Below are 24664 nucleotides of genomic sequence, written 5' to 3' on the forward strand. Positions count from 1 at the left end.
GTCTATGGGTGTGGTGGGGCTCAACAGTGGGCTCTGTTTAGTTTCCATGAAAAACCACAATACCTGAACGCCAGTCCTGACAAAGCGAGTAGGTACCGCTATAAGTGCCTTAGCCCATGACCTCACTAGCCGGTTAGACTTCCGGAAAGAAAAGTCAACCCAATATGGAGTACAATTTACGGAATAGAATAATAATGCGATCGCCCGAGGAGGGAGCCCCTACTGGAGCTGGTCCTGGAACGGGGGACAGAGCGAGCGGCCAGCGGCTGGAGGAAGACCTGGTGCAAGAGCGACCTTCCAGTCAACGGGCTCAGCCCGTACACCGAACGCGAAACCGAAGAAGCAGCAACAGACACCACCAAGGCAATGCTGCACCTGCTAATGTTGCTACGGCTGACCGACGTCAGTCGCTCACCTTGGCAGGCCGCCAACGGCAGCGGATCATGTGGACGAGGGAGATGAACATGTATGTGATCCGCTGCTACTACGTTTGCACGAGGTTGGAGACGGATATGTCCGGCAGGCCTAGAATGCTGGACATGTTCAATGAGCGGTTCCCTCGATTTGCCAACCAGCTTGACCGGAATAAGCTGTACACCCGACGACGAGCAATATTGACAAACAACATGCTCACTACCGCCGAGTTAGACAGCATCAAGCTGGAAGTGCAAAGGGAACTAGGGAGTACAGGGAACAGATCGAGCGATGTGTCGAGTAGGAGTTCTGTTGGGCACGATGCAGCACGGCGGGAATCGACTGCATCCATAAACATGTCAGTGGAGGAACCATCATTGCATGCTCCAGAACTAACAATGGACCAACAACGACAACAATTACTTGACGAACTAGCTTTCGAAATGAACGCAGCGGTTACACAATTTCGGGGAACAGACCCCTTATCCCGACACCGGATACCAAAGCTGCAATATTCCTTCCGGCTAACGAATGCAGTAAGAATCCTTAACGAGGATGTTTTGCCACTGTATACTGAAACCGCTGAGAACCTTGAGGAACTGCAATGTATAGTGTATTCCGCAGCTGTAGCCGTTGTGAGAACTATGGGAGTACGGACCTTCCCCCCAGGTAATGGTGAGGCCCATGTACGCCCCCAAACACGAAAACCCGCATGGATGCTACGACTAGAATCTAGGATAGCATCGTTGAGGGTGAAGATAGGTCGGTTAACACAATACAAGAGGGGAAACCGATCAGGAAGGCTGGTTCGTCAGGTGAAAGAAATCGTCAAGCCCGCAGAGCTCCTAAATCTCAGTGAACTCAACATCACTGAGATCCTCGACACCCATGTACAAAGGTTAAGTGCTCTTGCTAAACGGATGCGACGTTATGTTGAATGTTCAAAGCGGAAACAACAAAAAACAACAAAACCGGATGTTCAACACTAACGAAAAGGAGTTCTATAACCACATCAGCAATAACAAAACCGATTACAGCGAGGGACTCCCAGAACTTGGCGAAATTACACAGTTTTGGGCCAATATATGGGAGAACCCCGCTCAACACAACAATAATGCGATGTGGTTGGTAGAAGAGGAAGAAGGCAGTGGTGAAATTGAACGCATGGCCCCCGTAGCAGTGACCGCCGAGGATATCCATGAGGCTATACGGTATACCAGGAATTGGGCCGCACCAGGACCAGATTTTGTGCACAATTTTTGGTATAAAAAGTTCTCTGCAATCCATGGGCGGATGGCGGAATGCTTCAACACGGTACTAAGAAACCCCCAGGAGCTGCCAGAATTCATCACTAAAGGGGTAACCTATCTTCTACCCAAAGATCGGAACACAACTAATCCCGCCAAGTACAGGCCAATAACATGTCTTTCAAGCCTGTACAAGGTGCTCTCGTCGGTAATCACCCAAAAGGTGCAGTACCATTGCGATGCAAATGGAGTGATGACTGAAGAACAAAAAGGATGCCGTAAAAACACACAAGGCTGTAAAGACCAAGTCATCATCGATGCAGTCATTGTGGGACAGGCAAGCCGAAATAGGCGAAACCTCAGTATGGCGTACATCGACTACAAGAAGGCATACGATTCAGTACCCCACTCGTACCTAATTAAGGTACTAGAATTGTATAAAATAGACGGTGGCATCATCAGGTTAATGAAGCACGCAATGGGAATGTGGAACACTTCACTCCACACTACCGACGGGATAGAGGTGTTACGATCCAGAACTCTCAGCATAAAAAGGGGGATTTTCCAAGGCGATACATTCAGTCCGCTATGGTTTTGCCTTGCGATGAACCCCCTCAGCAAAGCACTTAACCGAAGCAGCTATGGCTACCAATTGAAAAGTGGGACAACGAGTACAATAATTACCCACACCTTCTATATGGACGATCTGAAGCTGTTTGCGGAAACTATGGAGAAGCTGCGTCATCTGTTGCAGCTGGTGACAACGTTCAGCAACGATATTCGGATGGAGCTTGGCGTCGACAAATGTCGTCTCGTAAATATCCATCGGGGTAAAGTAATGGACGCTGAAAGTTTCCGCATCAACGAAAGGGAGGAAATTCGAAGTATGATTGAAGGTGAGTCGTACAAATACCTGGGATTCCTGCAACTGAAAGGTATTCACCACACGACTATCAGGAAAGAACTGCAGGAACGGTTCCTGTATCGTGTCAACCGTATTTTGAAATCACTCCTCTCTGCCGGCAACAAAGTAAAGGCGATAAACACGTTTGCCGTGCCTTTGTTGACATACAGCTTCGGGGTGGTTAAATGGACCAAAACGGATTTGGAAGCGATTGAACGTACCTTGCGAGTATCGCTAACCAAGCACCGTTCGCACCACCCAAGATCGGCAGTCGAAAGAATCACCTTACCACGCATGGAAGGAGGAAGAGGTGTCACTGACATCCAAGCGCTATGCGTATCCCAGATCGAGCAGTTGCGGAGATATTTCATAGATAGTCAGACTCGTCATGTTGTCTACCGCACTGTCTGTGAAGCAGACCACGGGTTCAGCGCCCTGCATCTGGCGCAGGAGCATTACCAGCTGAACTGCGACCTAAAAACCGTACCAGAAAAGGTCGAAACCTGCATCTGGCGCAGGAGCATTACCAGCTGAACTGCGACCTAAAAACCGTACCAGAAAAGGTCGAAACGTGGAAAGCAAAGGAACTACATGGGACGCACCCCCATCAATTAGAGCAAGCGCATATAGACAAAGTGGCATCGAATGCGTGGTTGGTGCGAGGTGATCTCTTTTCGGAGACGGAAGGCTTCATGGTAGCCATTCAGGATCGGGTTATTACGACGAAGAACTACCGCAGGTACATATTGCACGAAGATATAGAAGACCGTTGTCGAAAGTGCAATTCAGTAGGAGAAACGATCGAGCATGTGATTGCAGGCTGTCCAGCCTTAGCCGAAACGGCTTACCTAGGACGCCACAATGCAGTTGCCAAGATTGTGCACCAGCAACTCGCCTTGAAGTACAACTTGGTAAACTGTTACGTACCCTACTATAAGTACCTGCCTAGCCCGGTTCTGGAAAATAGCTGCATAAAGTTGTACTGGGATCGTGAGATTATTACGGACGTCCTTATACGTGCCAATCGTCCTGACGTTGTGATCTACGACAAAAGGAGGAAGCACGTTACCCTCATAGACATCGCTGTACCGCTGGATCGCAATGTCCAGTCAACTTTCTCGGCCAAAATAACGAAATACCATGACTTGGCCGAGGAGTTAAAGCAGATGTGGCACCTTGAGGGCGTACGTATAGTTCCGGTGGTCATCTCAGCCACCGGAGTAGTGCCCTGTAGCCTACAACGTTCCCTGGAAGAGCTAGAGCTCCAAAAAAATTTGGACAATATCCAAAAAGCGGTGGTTCTTGAAACCTGTAATATTACGAGGAGGTTCCTGAATCACCACAATTAAACACAGCTGGAGCAGACGTAACAACAAAAAAAAATATATGAATGAGAACCACAGAGCCTAACCCCTCTTGGCATAAAGAAGCCCGAGGGTAGGTGAAAGTTTCCAGCATTTTTGCTGAGAAGTGCCAAAACTCTATAATAATAATAATAATAATAATAATAATAATAATAATAATAATAATAATAATAATAATAATAATAATAATAATAATAATAATAATAATAATAATAATAATAATAATAATAATAATAATAATAATAATAATAATAATAATAATAATAATAATAATAATAATAATAATAATAATAATAATAATAATAATAATAATAATAATAATAATAATAATAATAATAATAATAATAATAATAATAATAATAATAATAATAATAATAATAATAATAATAATAATAATAATAATAATAATAATAATAATAATAATAATAATAATAATAATAATAATAATAATAATAATAATAATAATAATAATAATAATAATAATAATAATAATAATAATAATAATAATAATAATAATAATAATAATAATAATAATAATAATAATAATAATAATAATAATAATAATAATAATAATAATAATAATAATAATAATAATAATAATAATAATAATAATAATAATAATAATAATAATAATAATAATAATAATAATAATAATAATAATAATAATAATAATAATAATAATAATAATAATAATAATAATAATAATAATAATAATAATAATAATAATAATAATAATAATAATAATAATAATAATAATAATAATAATAATAATAATAATAATAATAATAATAATAATAATAATAATAATAATAATAATAATAATAATAATAATAATAATAATAATAATAATAATAATAATAATAATAATAATAATAATAATAATAATAATAATAATAATAATAATAATAATAATAATAATAATAATAATAATAATAATAATAATAATAATAATAATAATAATAATAATAATAATAATAATAATAATAATAATAATAATAATAATAATAATAATAATAATAATAATAATAATAATAATAATAATAATAATAATAATAATAATAATAATAATAATAATAATAATAATAATAATAATAATAATAATAATAATAATAATAATAATAATAATAATAATAATAATAATAATAATAATAATAATAATAATAATAATAATAATAATAATAATAATAATAATAATAATAATAATAATAATAATAATAATAATAATAATAATAATAATAATAATAATAATAATAATAATAATAATAATAATAATAATAATAATAATAATAATAATAATAATAATAATAATAATAATAATAATAATAATAATAATAATAATAATAATAATAATAATAATAATAATAATAATAATAATAATAATAATAATAATAATAATAATAATAATAATAATAATAATAATAATAATAATAATAATAATAATAATAATAATAATAATAATAATAATAATAATAATAATAATAATAATAATAATAATAATAATAATAATAATAATAATAATAATAATAATAATAATAATAATAATAATAATAATAATAATAATAATAATAATAATAATAATAATAATAATAATAATAATAATAATAATAATAATAATAATAATAATAATAATAATAATAATAATAATAATAATAATAATAATAATAATAATAATAATAATAATAATAATAATAATAATAATAATAATAATAATAATAATAATAATAACAATAATAATAATAATAATAATAATAATAATAATAATAATAATAATAACAATAATAATAATAATAATAATAATAATAATAATAATAATAATAATAATAATAATAATAATAATAATAACAATAATAATAATAATAATAACAATAATAATAATAATAATAACAATAATAATAATAATAATAACAATAATAATAATACTAATAATAATAATAATAATAATAATAATAATAATAATAATAATAATAATAATATTAATAATAATAATAATAATAATAATAATAATAATAATAATAATAATAATACTAATAATAATAATAATAATAATAATAATAATAATAATATATTAATAATAATAATAATAATAATAATAATAATAATACTAATAATAATAATAATAATAATAATAATAATAATACTAATAATATAATAATAATACTAATAATAATAATAATAATAATAATAATAATAATAATAATAATAATAATAATAATAATAATAATAATAATAATAATAATAATAATAATAATAATAATAATAATAATAATAATAATAATAATAATAATAATAATAATAATAATAATAATAATAATAATAATAATAATAATAATAATAATAATAATAATAATAATAATAATAATAATAATAATAATAATAATAATAATAATAATAATAATAATAATAATAATAATAATAATAATAATAATAATAATAATAATAATAATAATAATAATAATAATAATAATAATAATAATAATAATAATAATAATAATAATAATAATAATAATAATAATAATAATAATAATAATAATAATAATAATAATAATAATAATAATAATAATAATAATAATAATAATAATAATAATAATAATAATAATAATAATAATAATAATAATAATAATAATAATAATAATAATAATAATAATAATAATAATAATAATAATAATAATAATAATAATAATAATAATAATAATAATAATAATAATAATAATAATAATAATAATAATAATAATAATAATAATAATAATAATAATAATAATAATAATAATAATAATAATAATAATAATAATAATAATAATAATAATAATAATAATAATAATAATAATAATAATAATAATAATAATAATAATAATAATAATAATAATAATAATAATAATAATAATAATAATAATAATAATAATAATAATAATAATAATAATAATAATAATAATAATAATAATAATAATAATAATAATAATAATAATAATAATAATAATAATAATAATAATAATAATAATAATAATAATAATAATAATAATAATAATAATAATAATAATAATAATAATAATAATAATAATAATAATAATAATAATAATAATAATAATAATAATAATAATAATAATAATAATAATAATAATAATAATAATAATAATAATAATAATAATAATAATAATAATAATAATAATAATAATAATAATAATAATAATAATAATAATAATAATAATAATAATAATAATAATAATAATAATAATAATAATAATAATAATAATAATAATAATAATAATAATAATAATAATAATAATAATAATAATAATAATAATAATAATAATAATAATAATAATAATAATAATAATAATAATAATAATAATAATAATAATAATAATAATAATAATAATAATAATAATAATAATAATAATAATAATAATAATAATAATAATAATAATAATAATAATAATAATAATAATAATAATAATAATAATAATAATAATAATAATAATAATAATAATAATAATAATAATAATAATAATAATAATAATAATAATAATAATAATAATAATAATAATAATAATAATAATAATAATAATAATAATAATAATAATAATAATAATAATAATAATAATAATAATAATAATAATAATAATAATAATAATAATAATAATAATAATAATAATAATAATAATAATAATAATAATAATAATAATAATAATAATAATAATAATAATAATAATAATAATAATAATAATAATAATAATAATAATAATAATAATAATAATAATAATAATAATAATAATAATAATAATAATAATAATAATAATAATAATAATAATAATAATAATAATAATAATAATAATAATAATAATAATAATAATAATAATAATAATAATAATAATAATAATAATAATAATAATAATAATAATAATAATAATAATAATAATAATAATAATAATAATAATAATAATAATAATAATAATAATAATAATAATAATAATAATAATAATAATAATAATAATAATAATAATAATAATAATAATAATAATAATAATAATAATAATAATAATAATAATAATAATAATAATAATAATAATAATAATAATAATAATAATAATAATAATAATAATAATAATAATAATAATAATAATAATAATAATAATAATAATAATAATAATAATAATAATAATAATAATAATAATAATAATAATAATAATAATAATAATAATAATAATAATAATAATAATAATAATAATAATAATAATAATAATAATAATAATAATAATAATAATAATAATAATAATAATAATAATAATAATAATAATAATAATAATAATAATAATAATAATAATAATAATAATAATAATAATAATAATAATAATAATAATAATAATAATAATAATAATAATAATAATAATAATAATAATAATAATAATAATAATAATAATAATAATAATAATAATAATAATAATAATAATAATAATAATAATAATAATAATAATAATAATAATAATAATAATAATAATAATAATAATAATAATAATAATAATAATAATAATAATAATAATAATAATAATAATAATAATAATAATAATAATAATAATAATAATAATAATAATAATAATAATAATAATAATAATAATAATAATAATAATAATAATAATAATAATAATAATAATAATAATAATAATAAAGAAAGACGACTTTATTGCTTAGAGAGACGATTGGCAAAGTACCCCACACTCTACGCTAATGTAAAGCAACAGCTTGTAGAGTACCAAACTAAAGGGTATGCACATGTAGCGTCAGAGTCTGAACTAGCGCAAGTAGGTGAGAATTCGGTTTGGTACCTTCCACTCGGCGTGGTCATTAACCCAAAGAAGCCAGACAAGGTACGCGTGGTTTGGGATGCGGCGGCGATGGTACGAGGAATTTCTTTAAATTCAGTTCTCCTCAAAGGGCCTGACATGTTGACGTCACTCCCGGCTGTGTTGAACCGGTATCGGCAAAAACAAATCGCTATTAGTGCCGATATAAGGGAAATGTTCCATCAAGTGCTTATCCGACCAGAAGACCGTCAAGCTCAACGTTGCCTGTGGAGGGATAATCCGTCAGTTCCGATCCAGACATTCGTGATGGATGTAGCCACCTTCGGTGCTTCCTGCTCGCCCTGTTCCTTACAGTACGTGAAAAACCTTAATGCTATGGAACACTTCAAAACATATCCAACCGCAGCCAATGCGATAGTGGAAAACCACTATGTGGACGATTATCTCGACAGCACAGCTACAGTAGATGATGCAGTACAGCTTATATTAGATGTTAAGACAGTTCATGCCAACGGAGGGTTCGACATTAGACACTGGTTGTCGAATTCTGCGGAAGTCATCAAGCGAGTAGGCGAACGGTACGCGGATGAGACTAAATTCTTTGTATTGGACAAAACAAACGCAGCAGAGCGAGTGTTAGGCATGATTTGGTTGCCGAAAGAGGACGTGTTTTTCTTTTCAGTCGTTTTGCGAGAGGATCGAAAACCATTGCATGAGGACACCTACTAAAAGGGAAATACTTAGTCTTGTCATGAGTATATTTGATCCCTTGGGATTAGTAGCCGTTTTTGTTATCCACGGAAAGAAAATGATACAGGATATCTGGCGAGCTTGAACTGGGTGGGACGATCCAATACCGAATCAAATGCTACCCCGCTGGAAGCAGTGGATACTGCTGATTCAGGAACTGCATGAAGTAAAGATTCCCAGGTGTTATTTTCGGGGATACGATCGCGACACATACGACTCGTTGGAGCTCCATGTATTTGTGGATGGTAGTGAAGTGTCGTATGCTGCTGCGGCCTATTTTCGCGTGATTGATGGGGGTGAGATCCGGTGTAGCCTGGTGTCATCAAAACTAAAGTGGCACCCCTTAAACCGCTATCTATACCGCGCCTAGAACTGCAAGCTGCTGTTATGGGGACCAGATTGATGAAAACCATCCTGATGGATCATACGCTATCCGTAAAACGCAAATTTATGTGGAGTGATGCGAACACAGTCCCATCTTGGTTGGCTTCAGACCCACGCAAACGAACGCAGTTTGTTGCATTTCGGGTAGCAGAAATATTCTTCTTCTTCTTCTTCTGTCGGGTACTCTCACCACTGCGTCCATTATTTTGAACTATTGTGGTATGCCCCATTGTTTCTTTTGCTGTACGCTTCAGGCTTACCTATCACTTATTTAAGAAGTGGTAGGCTGGTAGCTGGAGCGAGACAGGTGCCAATCAGGGATGACTTGGTTTATAAACCTTATAGTCCTGATCGGCGACGCAAACCAGATCTCCTTAGGCTCTAGTAGGGCCTTTTTGAGATACTGCAGTCTGCGTCCTATTAGTGCTCCACAATTGCAGAGTAAGTGTTTCGAGGTTTCGCTCTCGGTATTGCACAGGCGACAAATATCATCTTGCACGAAACCGAGATTCCGAAGATGATCTTTACTCGGGCAATGTCCTGTCACCAGACCGGTAAACGTGCTGAGGTCTCTCTTATTGAGACTCAGCAGCTTCTGAGTAACCTTAATACTAGGCATTATAAATTTCTTTGATTGTTTGAGCGACTGTACAGCCATCCAATTGGCCATAATCATTCGGCTCTCCCATTGTTTCAGCCCACTCTTCATCACACAGTCCGAGATACCGCAGAATGGATCCGGACCTGTGAATGGAGAGTTAGAACCACATCTGGCTAGTTCGTCTGCGACTTCATTTCCATCTATTCCGCAATGACCAGGGACCCAGTACAGGTTTACCGAGTTTACCTGGCTCAGTTGCCGTAAGAGACAAATGCAATCCCAGACAAGTTTTGAGAAACACTTAAAGGCTTTAAGCGCTTTTAGTGCCGCTTGACTGTCAGAGAAAATGCAGATATTGGCATGTCTGTATTTCCTTTTGAGACAGACGTTTGCACATTCTATTATAGCTGCTATCTCAGCCTGGAAAACTGTTGGCCAATCTCCCATTGCTATAGATATTCTAGTTCTGGGGCCGTACACTCCAGCACCCGTTTTGACTCCCACCTTTGATCCATCGGTATAGAACTTGATTGAACCATTGCGGACGCTAGGTCCCCCCTCGTCCCAGACCGAACGTGATGGTTCGTTCACCGTGTATGGGATGTCGTAGTTGGTTCTAGCTTCCATCCAATCACTGTTCATTTCCGCAACTGGGCCAACAGGTAGAAGTTTCAGGATACTCAAGTGTCCGATTTTATCCCCGTGGAGTATTGTTTTCCATCGTTTAAGTGTTAGGGCGCTTTTCTTAGCCTCTAACTGAACGTGTTGATTCAGAGGTAGCAGGTGGAGAATAGCTTCTAGAGCCTTCGAAGGTGTGCTTTTCATTGCTCCGGTTATGGCCATGCATGCTAATCGTTGAAGTTTGTTTAACTTTTTAATAGCCCTGGCTTCTGAAGTTTTTGGCCACCATACCAACGAAGTATAAGCTATCCTTGGTCTCACAATGGCGGTGTAGACCCACAACACCATTTTTGGTTTGAGGCCCGATGTTTTTCCCACCATTTTTGAACATACCCATAGGGCAGTGTTTGCCTTGCTGATTATTGAATCTAAGTGTGCGTTCCAAGATAATTTAGCGTCTAGGATTACTCCCAGATATTTAACGGAGACGCTACATTTAATTTCTTCTTTCCCAAGGTGCAGAGACTGTAACTTCAGTTTTCTCTTCCTAGTGAAAGGAACAATGGTTGTTTTTGAAGGATTAATGCCCAGGCCTTCTTTACTACACCAAGATAGTGTAAGGTTTAAGGCCCTTTGCATTCTATCCGATATCACGTCGTCGAATTTTCCACGAACCATGATGACTAAATCATCAGCAAAGCCCACAACTTCGAAACCTTTTGCCTCTAAGCTTCTCAGAAGATCATCTACTACTAATGACCAAAGAAGGGGTGAAAGAACCCCTCCTTGTGGGCAACCTTTGGTTGCAGTCACCGTTGTTGAGAGCCCTCCTAGCTCCGAGGTGATTTGCCTATGTGTGAGCATACTGTGGATCCATTCGACTATACAGTTATCAAACTGTCTTTTCTTCATCGCATTTACCATTGATAAATAAGAAGCATTATCAAACGCCCCTTCGATGTCGAGAAACGCGTCTAATGCTGTTTCTTTCGTTGAAAGAGACTTTTCAATTTTTGTCACGAGCGTGTGTAATGCTGTGATTGTAGATTTCCCAGCTTGGTAAGCAAACTGGTGTTTCGATAATGGATATCTGATCATGTATTCTCCATTCTCCATTTTGAATCTGCGCTGGGAAAATCCCATCTGCACCTGCCGATTTAAAAGGTTGAAAGGATCTCACTGCGTTTTCCATCCTAGCCCTAGTGAAAGCCATCCCTGCGACTCTGGTTGCAATCTCTTTTGTTCTCTCAGATCCCGAAGAGTTTCTTTGAGAACATCCTATGTCACAATCAGAGTCCGAGCTGGCAGCAGCATGAACTGAGGAAGATCCCGGAAAGTGAGTCCCCATCATTAAGTCTAGTACTTCAGTCGGAGATTTTGTGAACGAACCGTCATCTTTCTTGAGAGTACCTAGTCCGTTCGAATGATCCTTAGCAAGAGTCTTGTTAAGTCTTGCCACAATTGGAGTACTTTCAATGCTTTCACAATTGTGGACCCAAGATTTCCTTTTTGATCGTTGTGACAGCGAATAGCCCCCAGATGTTTGGCAGTGTAGACTACACGCTGAGCATTTATTTTTCACCGGGCGTAGTTACGTGCGTCACATTGACGGATTGAATTGTAAACAAAAACAAGAAATCTTTGCCAGTTTAAATCTTTCACGCTCTCGTTCTTGTGAATTAAAACTTAAATTTATAGTTGAAATTAAAAATGAATGTGTTATTCTAAATTGGATAAAAACATAGTTTGTTAAAATAACTAAAATTACTATTTACAATTAAAAGTAAGTAAAATTCGGATTACCTAGAAAGCTAATGTACATTAGCTTATAAAAGCTTATAAAATTGTAGTTGGATAACCTAAAAGTGCTCAACGTATAGGGAAGAATCTCGTCGGTGTAGATTGTACTGAAAATTTGTAAGTTGAAAAGTGATTATACCAAACATTGTTAATAAATAATTAAAATCTTGCAGCTAAAGCGGAACCCATCGAATCGTTGCGTTTTGCTAAGGAAACAGTGCCAACAATTCTTTAGAAATTTTCATCGAGAGATCCCCTGGAAATGAGCCGAATGGGTGACGACAATCTGCAATCCGCTTGCGCAGTCTGCGATCGACCGGACAATGCTGAGGACATGGTGGCATGTGACTCCTGCGGTTCCTGGTATCATTTTAGTTGTGCGAACGTAGACGAAAGTGTAGCGGATCAGTCGTGGAATTGTACTTCGTGTGGCAGCGCAGCTCGCGCGCTGTCACAGAAAGCAGGTTCCCAGACGTTGACTGTACCATCCAACGCAGGGAAGTCTTCGAAGACATCGAATGTAAACTAATCCAACACCGGGAAGAAGTCGACAGCCAAGGGGTCTGTAAGTGTTGCTTCTAGTGTTAAGGATAAAGCGATTCAGATAGAATTAAAAATGCTAGAAGAGCAAGAGCGAATTAAAAAGCAAGAGTTGATAGAGGAAAAGGAGATTAGGCAAAGAAAGCTACAACTAGAAAGACAAATGAAAGAGCGAGAGTTAGCATTAGAAGCCAAAAGGTTGGCTGAGGAAAAGGCGTTCGAAGAGAAACAGCTCGCGGATGAGGAAAAGTTTCGTAAAGCTCAGTCAAAAATGAGACAGCAGTCTCTCGAAAAAATGAATAGTCTTGTCCGGCAACTGTCGCAGCGTGGTAGTGATACTTCCAGCGTTTGTCAAAGTGAGGCGGCGAAGTCCGTGGAAAAGGTTAACTTGTGGTTGCAGCAATCAGATAAGCAAACAGGTGGAGAAAATAAGAAACCAGTTGACAATGTCTTGGAACGGAATTCCGGTAAACTGGTCAACACTGATGCATCCCGTCCCAAACGCGATCATATTCGTAGAAGTATCCAGAAGCCGAAGGAACCCGGGAGAACTAAGGACGATGATAGCCAGTATTCAAATGCAAAAGCGGAGATACCACCGACCAGCCGTCAGTTAGCGGCGAGACAAGTAATGGGGAACGACCTGCCGGTATTTTCTGGGAATCCAGAGGAGTGGCCAATCTAGATCAGTAACTTTGAACGGTCTACGGTTACGTGTGGGTTTTCCCAGGATGAAAATTTAATGCGGTTGCAGCGTTGCCTGAAAGGTCCAGCGTTGGAAATGGTGCGTAGTAGGCTTCTTTGTCCAACCAGCGTGCCGTATGTCATCAAAATATTGCAGTTACGATATGGTCGGCCAGAAACTTTGATTAAAACGCTAACTGAAAGGATTCATCGTCTTCCTCCACTAAACACGGACAGTTTGGAGAGTATAGTTGACTTCGGTATAGCAGTTGATAATCTGGTGGAACATCTGAAGACTGCCAAGCAGCAATCGCATTTGATGAATCCGTCTCTACTTCACGAGCTAGTGGGGAAGCTTCCTGTTGATTACCGGATGAAATGGTCGGCATATAAAAGTCCTTTCGCGGAGGTTGATCTTGGAACGTTTGGAGCGTTCACGTCTTCGTTGGTAAAGTTGGCATTCGAGATGATGGACGACATTCCAACAGGAACGACATCCAAGGGAACTTACCAGAAGCCCAAAGACCGAGGGTTTGTGCAAGCTCATTCGGAGCAACCCACGGCTGGGCCATCATCGGCAAACAGCAACACAGTCGCTTACTTGAAACAATCAAACAAGTACTGTATCTTTTGCCAGATAGAGGGACACAGGGTAGCGGATTGCTTCAAGTTTCAGGCCTTAAACATAGATGAGCGGTGCGAGGTTGTCAGTCAAAATTCGCTGTGTTGGATGTGTCTCAATCAACACGGGAATTGGCCGTGCAAGATCTGGCAAGGATGTGGGATTGAAGGCTGCCGTCTACGTCACCACAAATTGTTACATGCGACGACACCATCAGTAAACAGAGAAGTCTCTACGAGCCATACTGCCCAGCAGACTACTGGTGCACCTCTTTTCCGGATTCTTCCAGTAACTTTGTACGGGGAACGGTGTCAGGTTGAAGTGTATGCGTTTGTGGATGAAGGTTCACAAGTAACACTGCTGGATGAAGCAGTTGCTGTAGAAATGGGAATTAGTGGACCGGTTGAAAAGTTAAATTTACAGTGGACTGGAAATGTTACTCGGAATGAACCGAACTCCAAACGAATACGAATGGAGATTTCGGGTAGTGGATCTACCGAACGCTATGCGCAGTTCAACGTTCGGACCGTAGCCAGCCTTGACTTGCCGATGCAGTCATTGCGATACCACGAATTGGCAAACAATCACTCACATTTGCGAGGTTTGCCAATCGAAAATTACAGAGATATTACTCCAAAGCTACTGATTGGTCTTGACAACCTGAAACTCACGGTTCCGTTAAAGATTCGGCAAGGAGGTTGGGACCAACCAATTGCTGCCAAGTGTAGACTCGGCTGGAGTATCTACGGCTGCATACAGCCGGTATCGGAATCATTCACTTGTGGGTTTCACGTTGGAGGATGGACTAATTCAAAGCTTGATTTGAACCAAGAAAAGGGCTACACTCGTCAGGTTACGAAGGTGGCAAGGCGAAAGGCTGATGTCCTTGAATCGAACCGTCGCACAGTGGTCCGAAAATCAAAAAAGTTGGCAGAAACCCCATTTTGCAAGTATTTTTAATTGATCAAATAACTCAAAAGTGTTCTTCTACATACCCATATGAGCCTAAATCCTCGTTTTGGTTGTTCGTTTCTTAGTTTTCTAAAAGCTATGGCCTTCTGAACTTGTTGAAAAACATTAAAGCCGTTGAAATCTTTTCAAAAACACGTATGGTTGTTTCTTATCGGTATGTATCAGATGTTGCATAATTATCATAAATAATGACATATTTAGTTGAAAGACACCTATTTCAATATTATTTAGAAGGTTACACTAATTTTAAATATTATTGGTTCCCCAAGTCTGGCTTGATTATGAAAAAAATAAGGACGAAAATCCAAACTCTTTCGAATTGACTGTCGTAACTTATGGAACCCGTCGAGTTCCGCTGCCATATTACTTTTAATGAGCAGGTATACTTGTAAGGAACCGATTAAACCTAAATTAGGCTGCAACTAAGAAAGTAAAGACAAATCTTTGAGAGGATTGACGAATTCATGTAAGCAAATTTGATTATAACGAATAATCCTTGCAATGGTTGCAATACATGATAGTAGGCATTGATTATTCTGCTAGTCCAGGATATCGTGGAAATGAAAGGGACGAGCATTAATATAGTTTATGATTTTGGAGTATACTCCAAACAAAGTATCGTAGCGCAAAACAACAATTTAGTTTGTTTTGGGAATATCGAAACAGAATAACGCGCTTCTAACGCACATCTGATGTAAAGGCTCATTTCAACAGGATTTACAGGAGACATAGCAATCCCATTACATCTTATTGTTAGTCTTGCATTTTAGATTGAAGACCTTTTTATGATAAGGATGTACAATGTCTAAAACTATTATTTTTTTTAAATACTCTAAAGTATTCAAAATGTGACATCGCATCCAAACAAGTAGAACTGTCATTATCGTTCGCTGTATGTTACATTACATCAATGATGCTCTAATCAAAATTCGCAGCTGTTATAAATATATCTAATACAATAAATAATATGAAAAAATAATTTCATACTTTTCAGTGGAAGAAAATAGAAGTCTAATATTAATTAATCAAGGGCATAGCAGAGGCTGAAAATGAAGCAATAAGAAGAATGTTTTTCTGGTTAACTTTTATTAGTTGTTTCATTATTCGGGCCGATACGTATTTCGCCTACGACTTGCCGGTTTCATCAGTGTATGCTTTGAATTTAAACTTTTTTTGTATTTCCTTATTTGAAATCTTGTTTAACAAAAAGCTGGTCTATAACATTCGTATGCAATTAGAATGCACAATTGCTGAATCAAATAACCTGAGAAAATGTGAAATAACCTTTCAATAAAAAATAATTACTTAAATAATTATTGGATAACAATCCATTTAAATAAAAATGTAATGTAATCCAACCTTTCAGTAGCTTCTAATCCAACTGAGAGTTAACAAATCGACTCAACCATTACTGAAAAACTTAACCAATAATTAATATTATATTATGGCAATAACGTGTATTAAAGAGTTAACTTAAAATTTAAGGGTTAAGCACTAGTTGAATGATATCATATAGATTTTCTGCGTATTTCAACCAACTTTGCAGAAGACACCTACCCTCCAGGAGGTCGTTTTGATATTTCTGCCAGATTTTTTGACTTTCGGACCACTGTGCGTCGGCATAATCCATCCGCCCAGTTGGCAAAGAACGATGAACCAGATAAAGCGATGGTTCACAGTGCCGAGGCGCGATATCGTTTCTCGCTGGACGGTATATTGATGAAGGCGATTCCGTGTCAGAAAAGTCAGCAGCTGCAGTGGAAGGTAGGGATGGGAACTATCATTAAAAATCATTACTGATAACCATCAGTAGTTTCAGTGCGTTACTGATAACTATCAGTAAATATCAATAATTTTACACATCACGGCATTGTAGCAAAAAAATAGGAAATTGTAATATAACTGCATTATTCATTGTAATTTTACATTGTAATTTACCAGGTGGACTTCATGGGGGCTCGCGCAACTACCAACCAGATTTTTTCCATCCGATAGATCTTGCAGAAATGTTGAGGGTACATCGTGTCCTCGGATCACATCTTTATTGATTTCAAAGCAACATACGATGCATCGAGACCAGCTAAGGCACATAATGCACGAAACCGGTTTTCCGGATAAACTGGCACGACTAATCAGAGCTATATTGGAACGAGTGATGTGTTTCGCACGCTTGGGGGACACAATCGAGTCCCTTCGAGACGCGGCGATGGTTGAGACAAGGTGACAGCTTGTCCAGCATGCTGTTCAACATCACTCTTGAGGCGGTGTTCCGACCAGCGGATATCGAAACGAGAGGCATGATTTTCATCAAGGGTAAAAGTATATTATGAATCACGACATACTTTCACTGCTTGTAAATCCCAGAGACTCCCATCTACATCTGATGAAAGTCGGTAGGCTACGGTGGGCCGGGCACGTCGTAAGGATGCCGGACGACAGAGCAACGACAACAGTTCTTTTCAACAACCCCACCGGCACCGGAAACATGAAAACTCAACATGCAAGATGGCTTGACCAAGTCGAAAGTGATTTATGACTTTTGAGACGACTGGGAAATTTGCGGCGAATGGCCCAAGATCGAGTTGAATAGAGACGACTGCTTGAAACAGGACGAGCCACCCCGGCTCTAAGCTGCTGACGACAACGACGACATATTGTGTCACTTTCGTCTATCGTAAGCAAACTACCGACCATTAACTTTAAACCAACTGATTTTTCTAACAGGACGACGTAACTGTATCAATAAGCATCAATAACTGCGAAACCTTACTGATACTTAGTGATATTATTGCTTACTGATAGCTATCAGTAATTAATGATAGTTTTCCCATCCCTAGTGGAAGGGGCGAAGACAGGATGCCATCCACCAGCTGTGGCGTTACAAGGCCAATGGCAATGCACCCAAAGTGCGAACAACGCGGAACTGTTGTGCGACATTCTTCAATCGGCGGAAGAAAAAGTTCCATCAGCACGATTCGCAGTTCAAGAACGAACCTGAGGTGAAGAAGGTAGAAGGAACACGAATAGAGGAGGTGCCTGTGGGACCAGATCATCGGGTACGACAGACTTGGGCGCGTACGAAAGGAGGAGTTGCTCGAAGGTCGGCAGTTAAGTTGACTTTGTTCGACGTCAGGATGGATGGTGATCCTGAACAAGGAGATTGCAACGGATCACGGGCCGGGGTATGTGACGGCGAATAGCCCCCAGATGTTTGGCAGTGTAGACTACACGCTGAGCATTTATTTTTCACCGGGCGTAGTGACCTGCGTCACAGTGACGGATTGAATTGTAAACAAAAACAAGAAATCTTTGCCAGTTTAAATCTTTCACGCTCTCGTTCTTGTGAATTAAAACTTAAATTTATAGTTGAAATTAAAAGTGAATTTGTTATTCTAAATTGGATAAAAACATAGTTTGTTAAAATAACTAAAATTACTATTTACAATTAAAAGTAAGTAAAATTCGGATTACCTAGAAAGCTAATGTACAAAGCTTATAAAATTGTAGTTGGATAACCTAAAAGTGCTCAACGTATAGGGAAGAATCTCGTCGGTGTAGATTGTACTGAAAATTTGTAAGTTGAAAAGTGATTATACCAAACATTGTTAATAAATAATTAAAATCTTGCAGCTAAAGCTGAACCCATCGAATCGTTGCGTTTTGCTAAGGAAACAGTGCGAACAATCGTCTTAGTTCTTTGCTATATTCGGTTAGAGCTCTCCTATATTGAGTCCAGTCCGAAGTAATCTTTGCTCTATTGAACAGTTTTCGCGCCATTTTGCGAAGCCGTTCGAGCCTTCTGTTCCACCAGGGAACATTCCTAGTTGAAGTAACCCTTTTAAGTGGACAATTACTGTTATAAGCAGAGACTATCGTTTGGTTTAAGACCTTTGAGGCCGACTCAAGTTGTTGAACCGACCTAATTCTTGTAGTGAGGTTTTTCGTTTCGAGCTCAAGCGCATACTGATCCCAGTTGGTTTTCCTAGGATCTCGATATGCGACCTGTGACACTAGGCCACCCACCCATTCAAAAATAATGTGCCTATGATCAGACAGCGATGCTTCATCCGACACGTGCCAGTTCTGTATTTTCTCTGAAATTACTGGACTGCACAGGGTCAGGTCCAAGACTTCCTCCCTGATAGCATTAATGAATGTTGGTTCATTGCCTCTATTAGCAATATCGATATTGTTTGACGAGAGAAATTCTAAAAGGCACTCACCTCGATTGTTGATGTCAGTACTTCCCCACAGAGTGTGATGAGCGTTGGCATCACAGCCGATGATAAAGTCTTTGTTGACTTCTCTGCAGTATTTTACAAACGCCGCAACCTCTTGAGTGGGAGCCTCAGGACAATCACCAGGAAAATAGGCCGATGCTATGATAATATCGGATTTTCCCCTGGCGGTTGGTACCTCAACTCTGATCGCGACGATGTCTCGTTTAATGAACTCTGTAATGGGAAAACAATTAATATTTGCATTAACCAGGACAGCAGCTCTCGGAGAGTCATGCTTGTCATCATAGTATAACTTACATGTTCTTGTTTGAATACCTTGTATTCTTCCTTTGTAGACCCAGGGCTCTTGAATAAAGGCCAGGTCCACAGCATCTTTGATAAACCTCCTGGAAAGTACGCCCGATGCAGCTTTCGCATGATGGAGGTTTATCTGCAGAACCTTAGTGTTCTGCATTTTTGTGAATTTTCCGCGCACTAGCAGAGACGGATTCCCTGAAGGTTTAGACCTCATGGTGGCAGTTTTCTTACTGCCAGTACCCGAACTCGGTTTGAATCGAGGGGGAGGGGCTGGCTTCGAGTGGTTTCGCTTTTTCCACGGATCTTACAGGAGTTTCCTGGGCCACTTGTGGAGACCACTGTTTTGGTTCCACTCGGCCCTGGCACCGCCATACTGTCAAGATCCATGGGCATGGGAGACTCACCTCGATGAGTCTTCTCTTTACCAGAATCACTGTTGGGAGCCATTTGAGCATTCTGTGGAACCTCCTGTTTGGTTCCAGTAGCTCCGTGGATCCCTGGTTGTTAGGATTCTTGGAGTTTTGAGACTCAGCGCCAGCGGACCCTTGATTCACTTTGACTTCGCTAGTACTGGCCTCAGAGATTTGTGCTTCCATAGGCTGACTTGTGATTTGACGTTGCCTCGGAGTTGTTTTCCTCAGCCGGGTTTCGCCGAACCGAAAGTTTATGATGAAGTCCCTATTCGCGAGTTGACGCATAGAAGCTTCATCAATTGTTAGCGACCAATCCGCATGTTTCCCATTGGGATTAGTTCGCTGCAGAATTCGCCATTTGTCAGTAACTAGATTCTCATTCTGACTCTCTATGAGTCTTCTGATTCTCTCGTTATCGAATGACGCGCTTTGTGGGAAGAAAGCATGATAGATTTCTGGACGCGGAATATTCTTTGCATCCAGAGCAACGAGCCTTGATCCTTCCCATAGAGATAAGCCAGGAACCACTTCCTTCAACCACTCCGAAGTCTCCTGGTCTTTACAAGAAAGAACCAGGTACCCGGACTTGTACGAGCAGTTGAAAAACTTAGGTTTAACCTGCTCGTTACGTTGTTGCTCTATGGCTGTTAGTAGAGCATCTTGTATCGAATCCAGTTGTGCCGTACTCAGTTCAGTGCTGGGATAGTCCTCAGAGAGGATCCCAACTCTGATCTGACTTGCGGCCTCCCTGTAGGAGACACCAGTAGTGGAGTCCGAGGGAAGCTTGGGGGCTTCTCTCGTAGACCTCACTCCTGTTCCCCCCCTTCGAGCGGGATGGGTGGTTTGCTTTCGCACGACCTGTCCCACTCGCTCTCTAGGGTTTAGAATTCGCTTCTGTTTTTTGGGGATCGGCTTTTCTCCGCTGCTAGGCAGCTCCGATCTTCGTTGCCTTTTACCTGACACAGAAGCAGATTGTGCTAACACTTGCTCCCGTGCCTCCTTTGCAGGAAGCCCAGAGGCAAGCAAACTCTTTGATTTCTTTTTCTGAGCTTTTGTCAGGTTCCGTTTCCACGGAATGTCATTCTCAGCTGGACCTTCCACTTTAGGTCCAGATCTAATTGTGACGGTTATTCCGTCGCTTTCATCATCCGTCGACTCACAACGAGTCGGCGTGTTGAGAATAGACGAGGAACAAGACGGAACCTCTGCTAACGCATCGTTCAATTCCTGATCCTCCCCTATGCTCATCTCCTCCTCCTTCGTTTCCGGCAGAGACAGGCTGCCGGAGCCCTGTGTTTTATTTATATTTAGACTCTCCATATGAATCCCACGAGTAGCTCGGTAAAAGATGGTCCGCTGCATCAGTGACCGGCTTAATGCAGTAAGGGCAAGAATACTGTGGAGGGTGCCCTGGTACTCCACAGGCTCCATTAGCGGCTGAGTATTTCTAGAACCCCCTCCACCATTCATCCCTCGGCACGGGTCGCATGACACCTTGGATTAGGGGTTTATCCATTTAGATTTTTACGTGATAGCCATGGATAACAGCTATTTAAACCATCCTTCTTAGGGGCTTTGGACCCTCTGCTCAGGTTCTTAGTATTTCCAGGTTCATTGAACATGTTACTACCAAGATCCGTCATTTGCAGGCGAAGTTCAATTACAGCAAAATCAAATGCAAGTGTCCAAATTATATACAGCTGTTGATGGGGTCCAAAATACGTTGATTACTCTACTAAACTACTGAAAGAAACTGAACAAGTTTCAGTTTCGTCAGTTGGAAGAGAGGCGATGAGATGAGCGCCTCATCTTCATTCATTAAGAGTCGATCTGCGGTGCTGATGTACATCGATTCCCACGCATTTAAATGAGAGGATTTTCTCACATTTTTTAGCAGCTTTGCGTTCTCCCAATCAATTTCATGTTGGAGGCAGATAGAATGCATCGCTACACTCGAATCGCTGGTTCTTTCATTTTCCACAGCTTTTTTATGTTCTTTTAACCGAGTTTTAAATTTTCGACGGGTTTGTCCGATATACACCGCTGGGCAATCCTTACAGGGGATTTCGTAAATACCCGACCGTTCTTCTGGCGTATCTTTGTCCTTTTGATTGTTTAGAAGCTCCTGTAATGTATTACCGCTTTTATGAACCACATGGAAACTGTGTCGCTTGAGAATTTTCCTAATGTGGTTCGTCACTTTAGGGTAAAATGGCAAACTGATTCTGTGGATTTACTCTTTTTCCGGCTGTAAAGTGGTGGTGTCTTGACGCTGTTTTTTACGGATATGTTTACCGATTATTTTATCCACAAAACTCTTGTCGTACCCATTTAATTCAGCCGCTTACTGAATTTTTTGGCTTTCGGCTGCAAAGTCCACCCTCTCCATGGGTATATTGACAAGGCGGTGCGCCATAGAGTGAAAGGCTGCTTGTTTTTGGGCCCCAAAGTGATTCGAGTCCGTAGTAATGTAGCGGTCTGTAGATGTTGGTTTGCGGAAAATGCTGAACTTGAGAGTATTGTATTCCTTTCTGGTAATCAACAGGTCCAAAAATGGTAACTTTCCATCTACTTCTCGCTCCACAGTGAATTTTATTTTTTCATGCTGGATGTTTAACCAATTTAGTGTTTGGGATAGGTAGCGTTCTTTAACTATAGGGAAAAGTTTTTCCGTTTTCAGCTTATCCTCAAAATCACTCATAAAGAGTTCCGCCAGAAGTGAAGAAATTTTACTACCCATGCTAAGGCCGTGGATTTGTTTGTAGTACAGTATCGCCTCGCTAATCCGACAAATTTATAGCCGGATTAGCGAATTTTGACTCGATAATCCGACAGTCAAACTGACGTCAGTGTGAGTTTGAAATGTGGTTTTGTTTACATCCATACGTAAACAACTCCGGAAATTTTTGAAAATATTTGTCGTAAGTACGCAATAACTATGTTTTATACTCGGTAATGCTCTATTTCGTCAACAAAAGACTTTGAAATTCTTAGTTAGTGTCGAAATAAGCGCAAGCATCAGTCTATTGAGAGTAGCAATGAAAATATTATAGCCATGGCAAGAGTGAACGTATTGTCTATTGAGAGTAGCAATGAAAATATTATAGCCATGGCAAAAGTGAACGTAGTTAGAAGCAGCACCATGTACCATTTTCATTTAGTTAGAAAGAGTGCCATTCTGACTTTAACGGAGACGCCAAACGAAGGTAGTGTTCGATTGAAAGAAGTCAAGTACAATACGTTTTAATTCGGAATTTTCCGGAGTAGCGAGATCCGGACTATTGAGTCGTCGGATTATTGGGTGTCGGATTAGCGGGGGGATACTGTATCTGCCTCTAAACACAAAATAATTTTGATCCATGCACTGTTTTGCTACGGAAACATAAGCCTGTATGTGGTTGTGTGAGGCTCGGCTTCGTTCTAAATGATATTGTAGGCTTTGAAGAGCATCTGGTACTGGCACGCTTGGGAATTTGTTATTTGTTATTTATTTATTAAATTCATCCGACTGGAGTGTCTTAATGAATATGGCTGGGAAAAGCCACCTTGAAAATCATGGATGACAATTTTCAAGCCGGCACAAAAACCCAGCATCTTTTTGACATAAATAATACATAGATATAACTTACTCACTACAAACAATTCACATTACAGGCAACAGATAACGAAAAATCAAAAATTGAAGTTGTGTGCAGCCCTGTTGTATGATGAAGCAAGGCGACGGATAGGTTCCTGTTGGCCATAGTTTGTGCGATGAGTATTTAACCATAGCAAACGTTGATGGCGTTGTGGGCGCAGAGGGCAGTGTAGTTGTAGCATTGAGAGGATGTTTGGACAGTCATAGCTACCAGTTAAAATTTTGTGAGCCGTTTGAGCCATTATTTCCTTTCGTCGTTGTTCAAGTGTAGTGGCTATCCAGGGTGAGATTGTGCCACGGGGATGAGATTGTGCCAAAAACCAAAAATGTTCATTTGTGAAAATTTATTATATCTGTAGAAACTGGTGACCTAAATT

The 24664-nt window shown here is 36.1% G+C and overlaps 2 protein-coding genes across 2 annotated transcripts; both read left to right on the forward strand.

Annotated features, from left to right (window-relative positions):
* Positions 1-4125: 4125 nt before the first annotated feature.
* LOC128732831 (probable serine/threonine-protein kinase clkA) lies at positions 4126-4962 on the forward strand (the record flags this gene model as incomplete). Its single annotated transcript, XM_053826234.1, has 1 exon — positions 4126-4962. A coding segment is annotated over one exon (837 nt), but the record flags the coding sequence as incomplete, so codon positions are not given.
* Positions 4963-8137: 3175 nt separating this feature from the next.
* LOC128732832 (glycosyltransferase-like protein gnt13) lies at positions 8138-8455 on the forward strand (the record flags this gene model as incomplete). The annotated part of the gene is made up of 1 exon (XM_053826236.1): positions 8138-8455. A coding segment is annotated over one exon (318 nt), but the record flags the coding sequence as incomplete, so codon positions are not given.
* Between the last annotated feature and the right edge of the window lie 16209 nt (positions 8456-24664).

The sequence above is a fragment of the Sabethes cyaneus genome, chromosome 1 (assembly GCF_943734655.1).
Source record: "Sabethes cyaneus chromosome 1, idSabCyanKW18_F2, whole genome shotgun sequence".
Lineage (NCBI taxonomy): Eukaryota > Metazoa > Arthropoda > Insecta > Diptera > Culicidae > Sabethes > Sabethes cyaneus.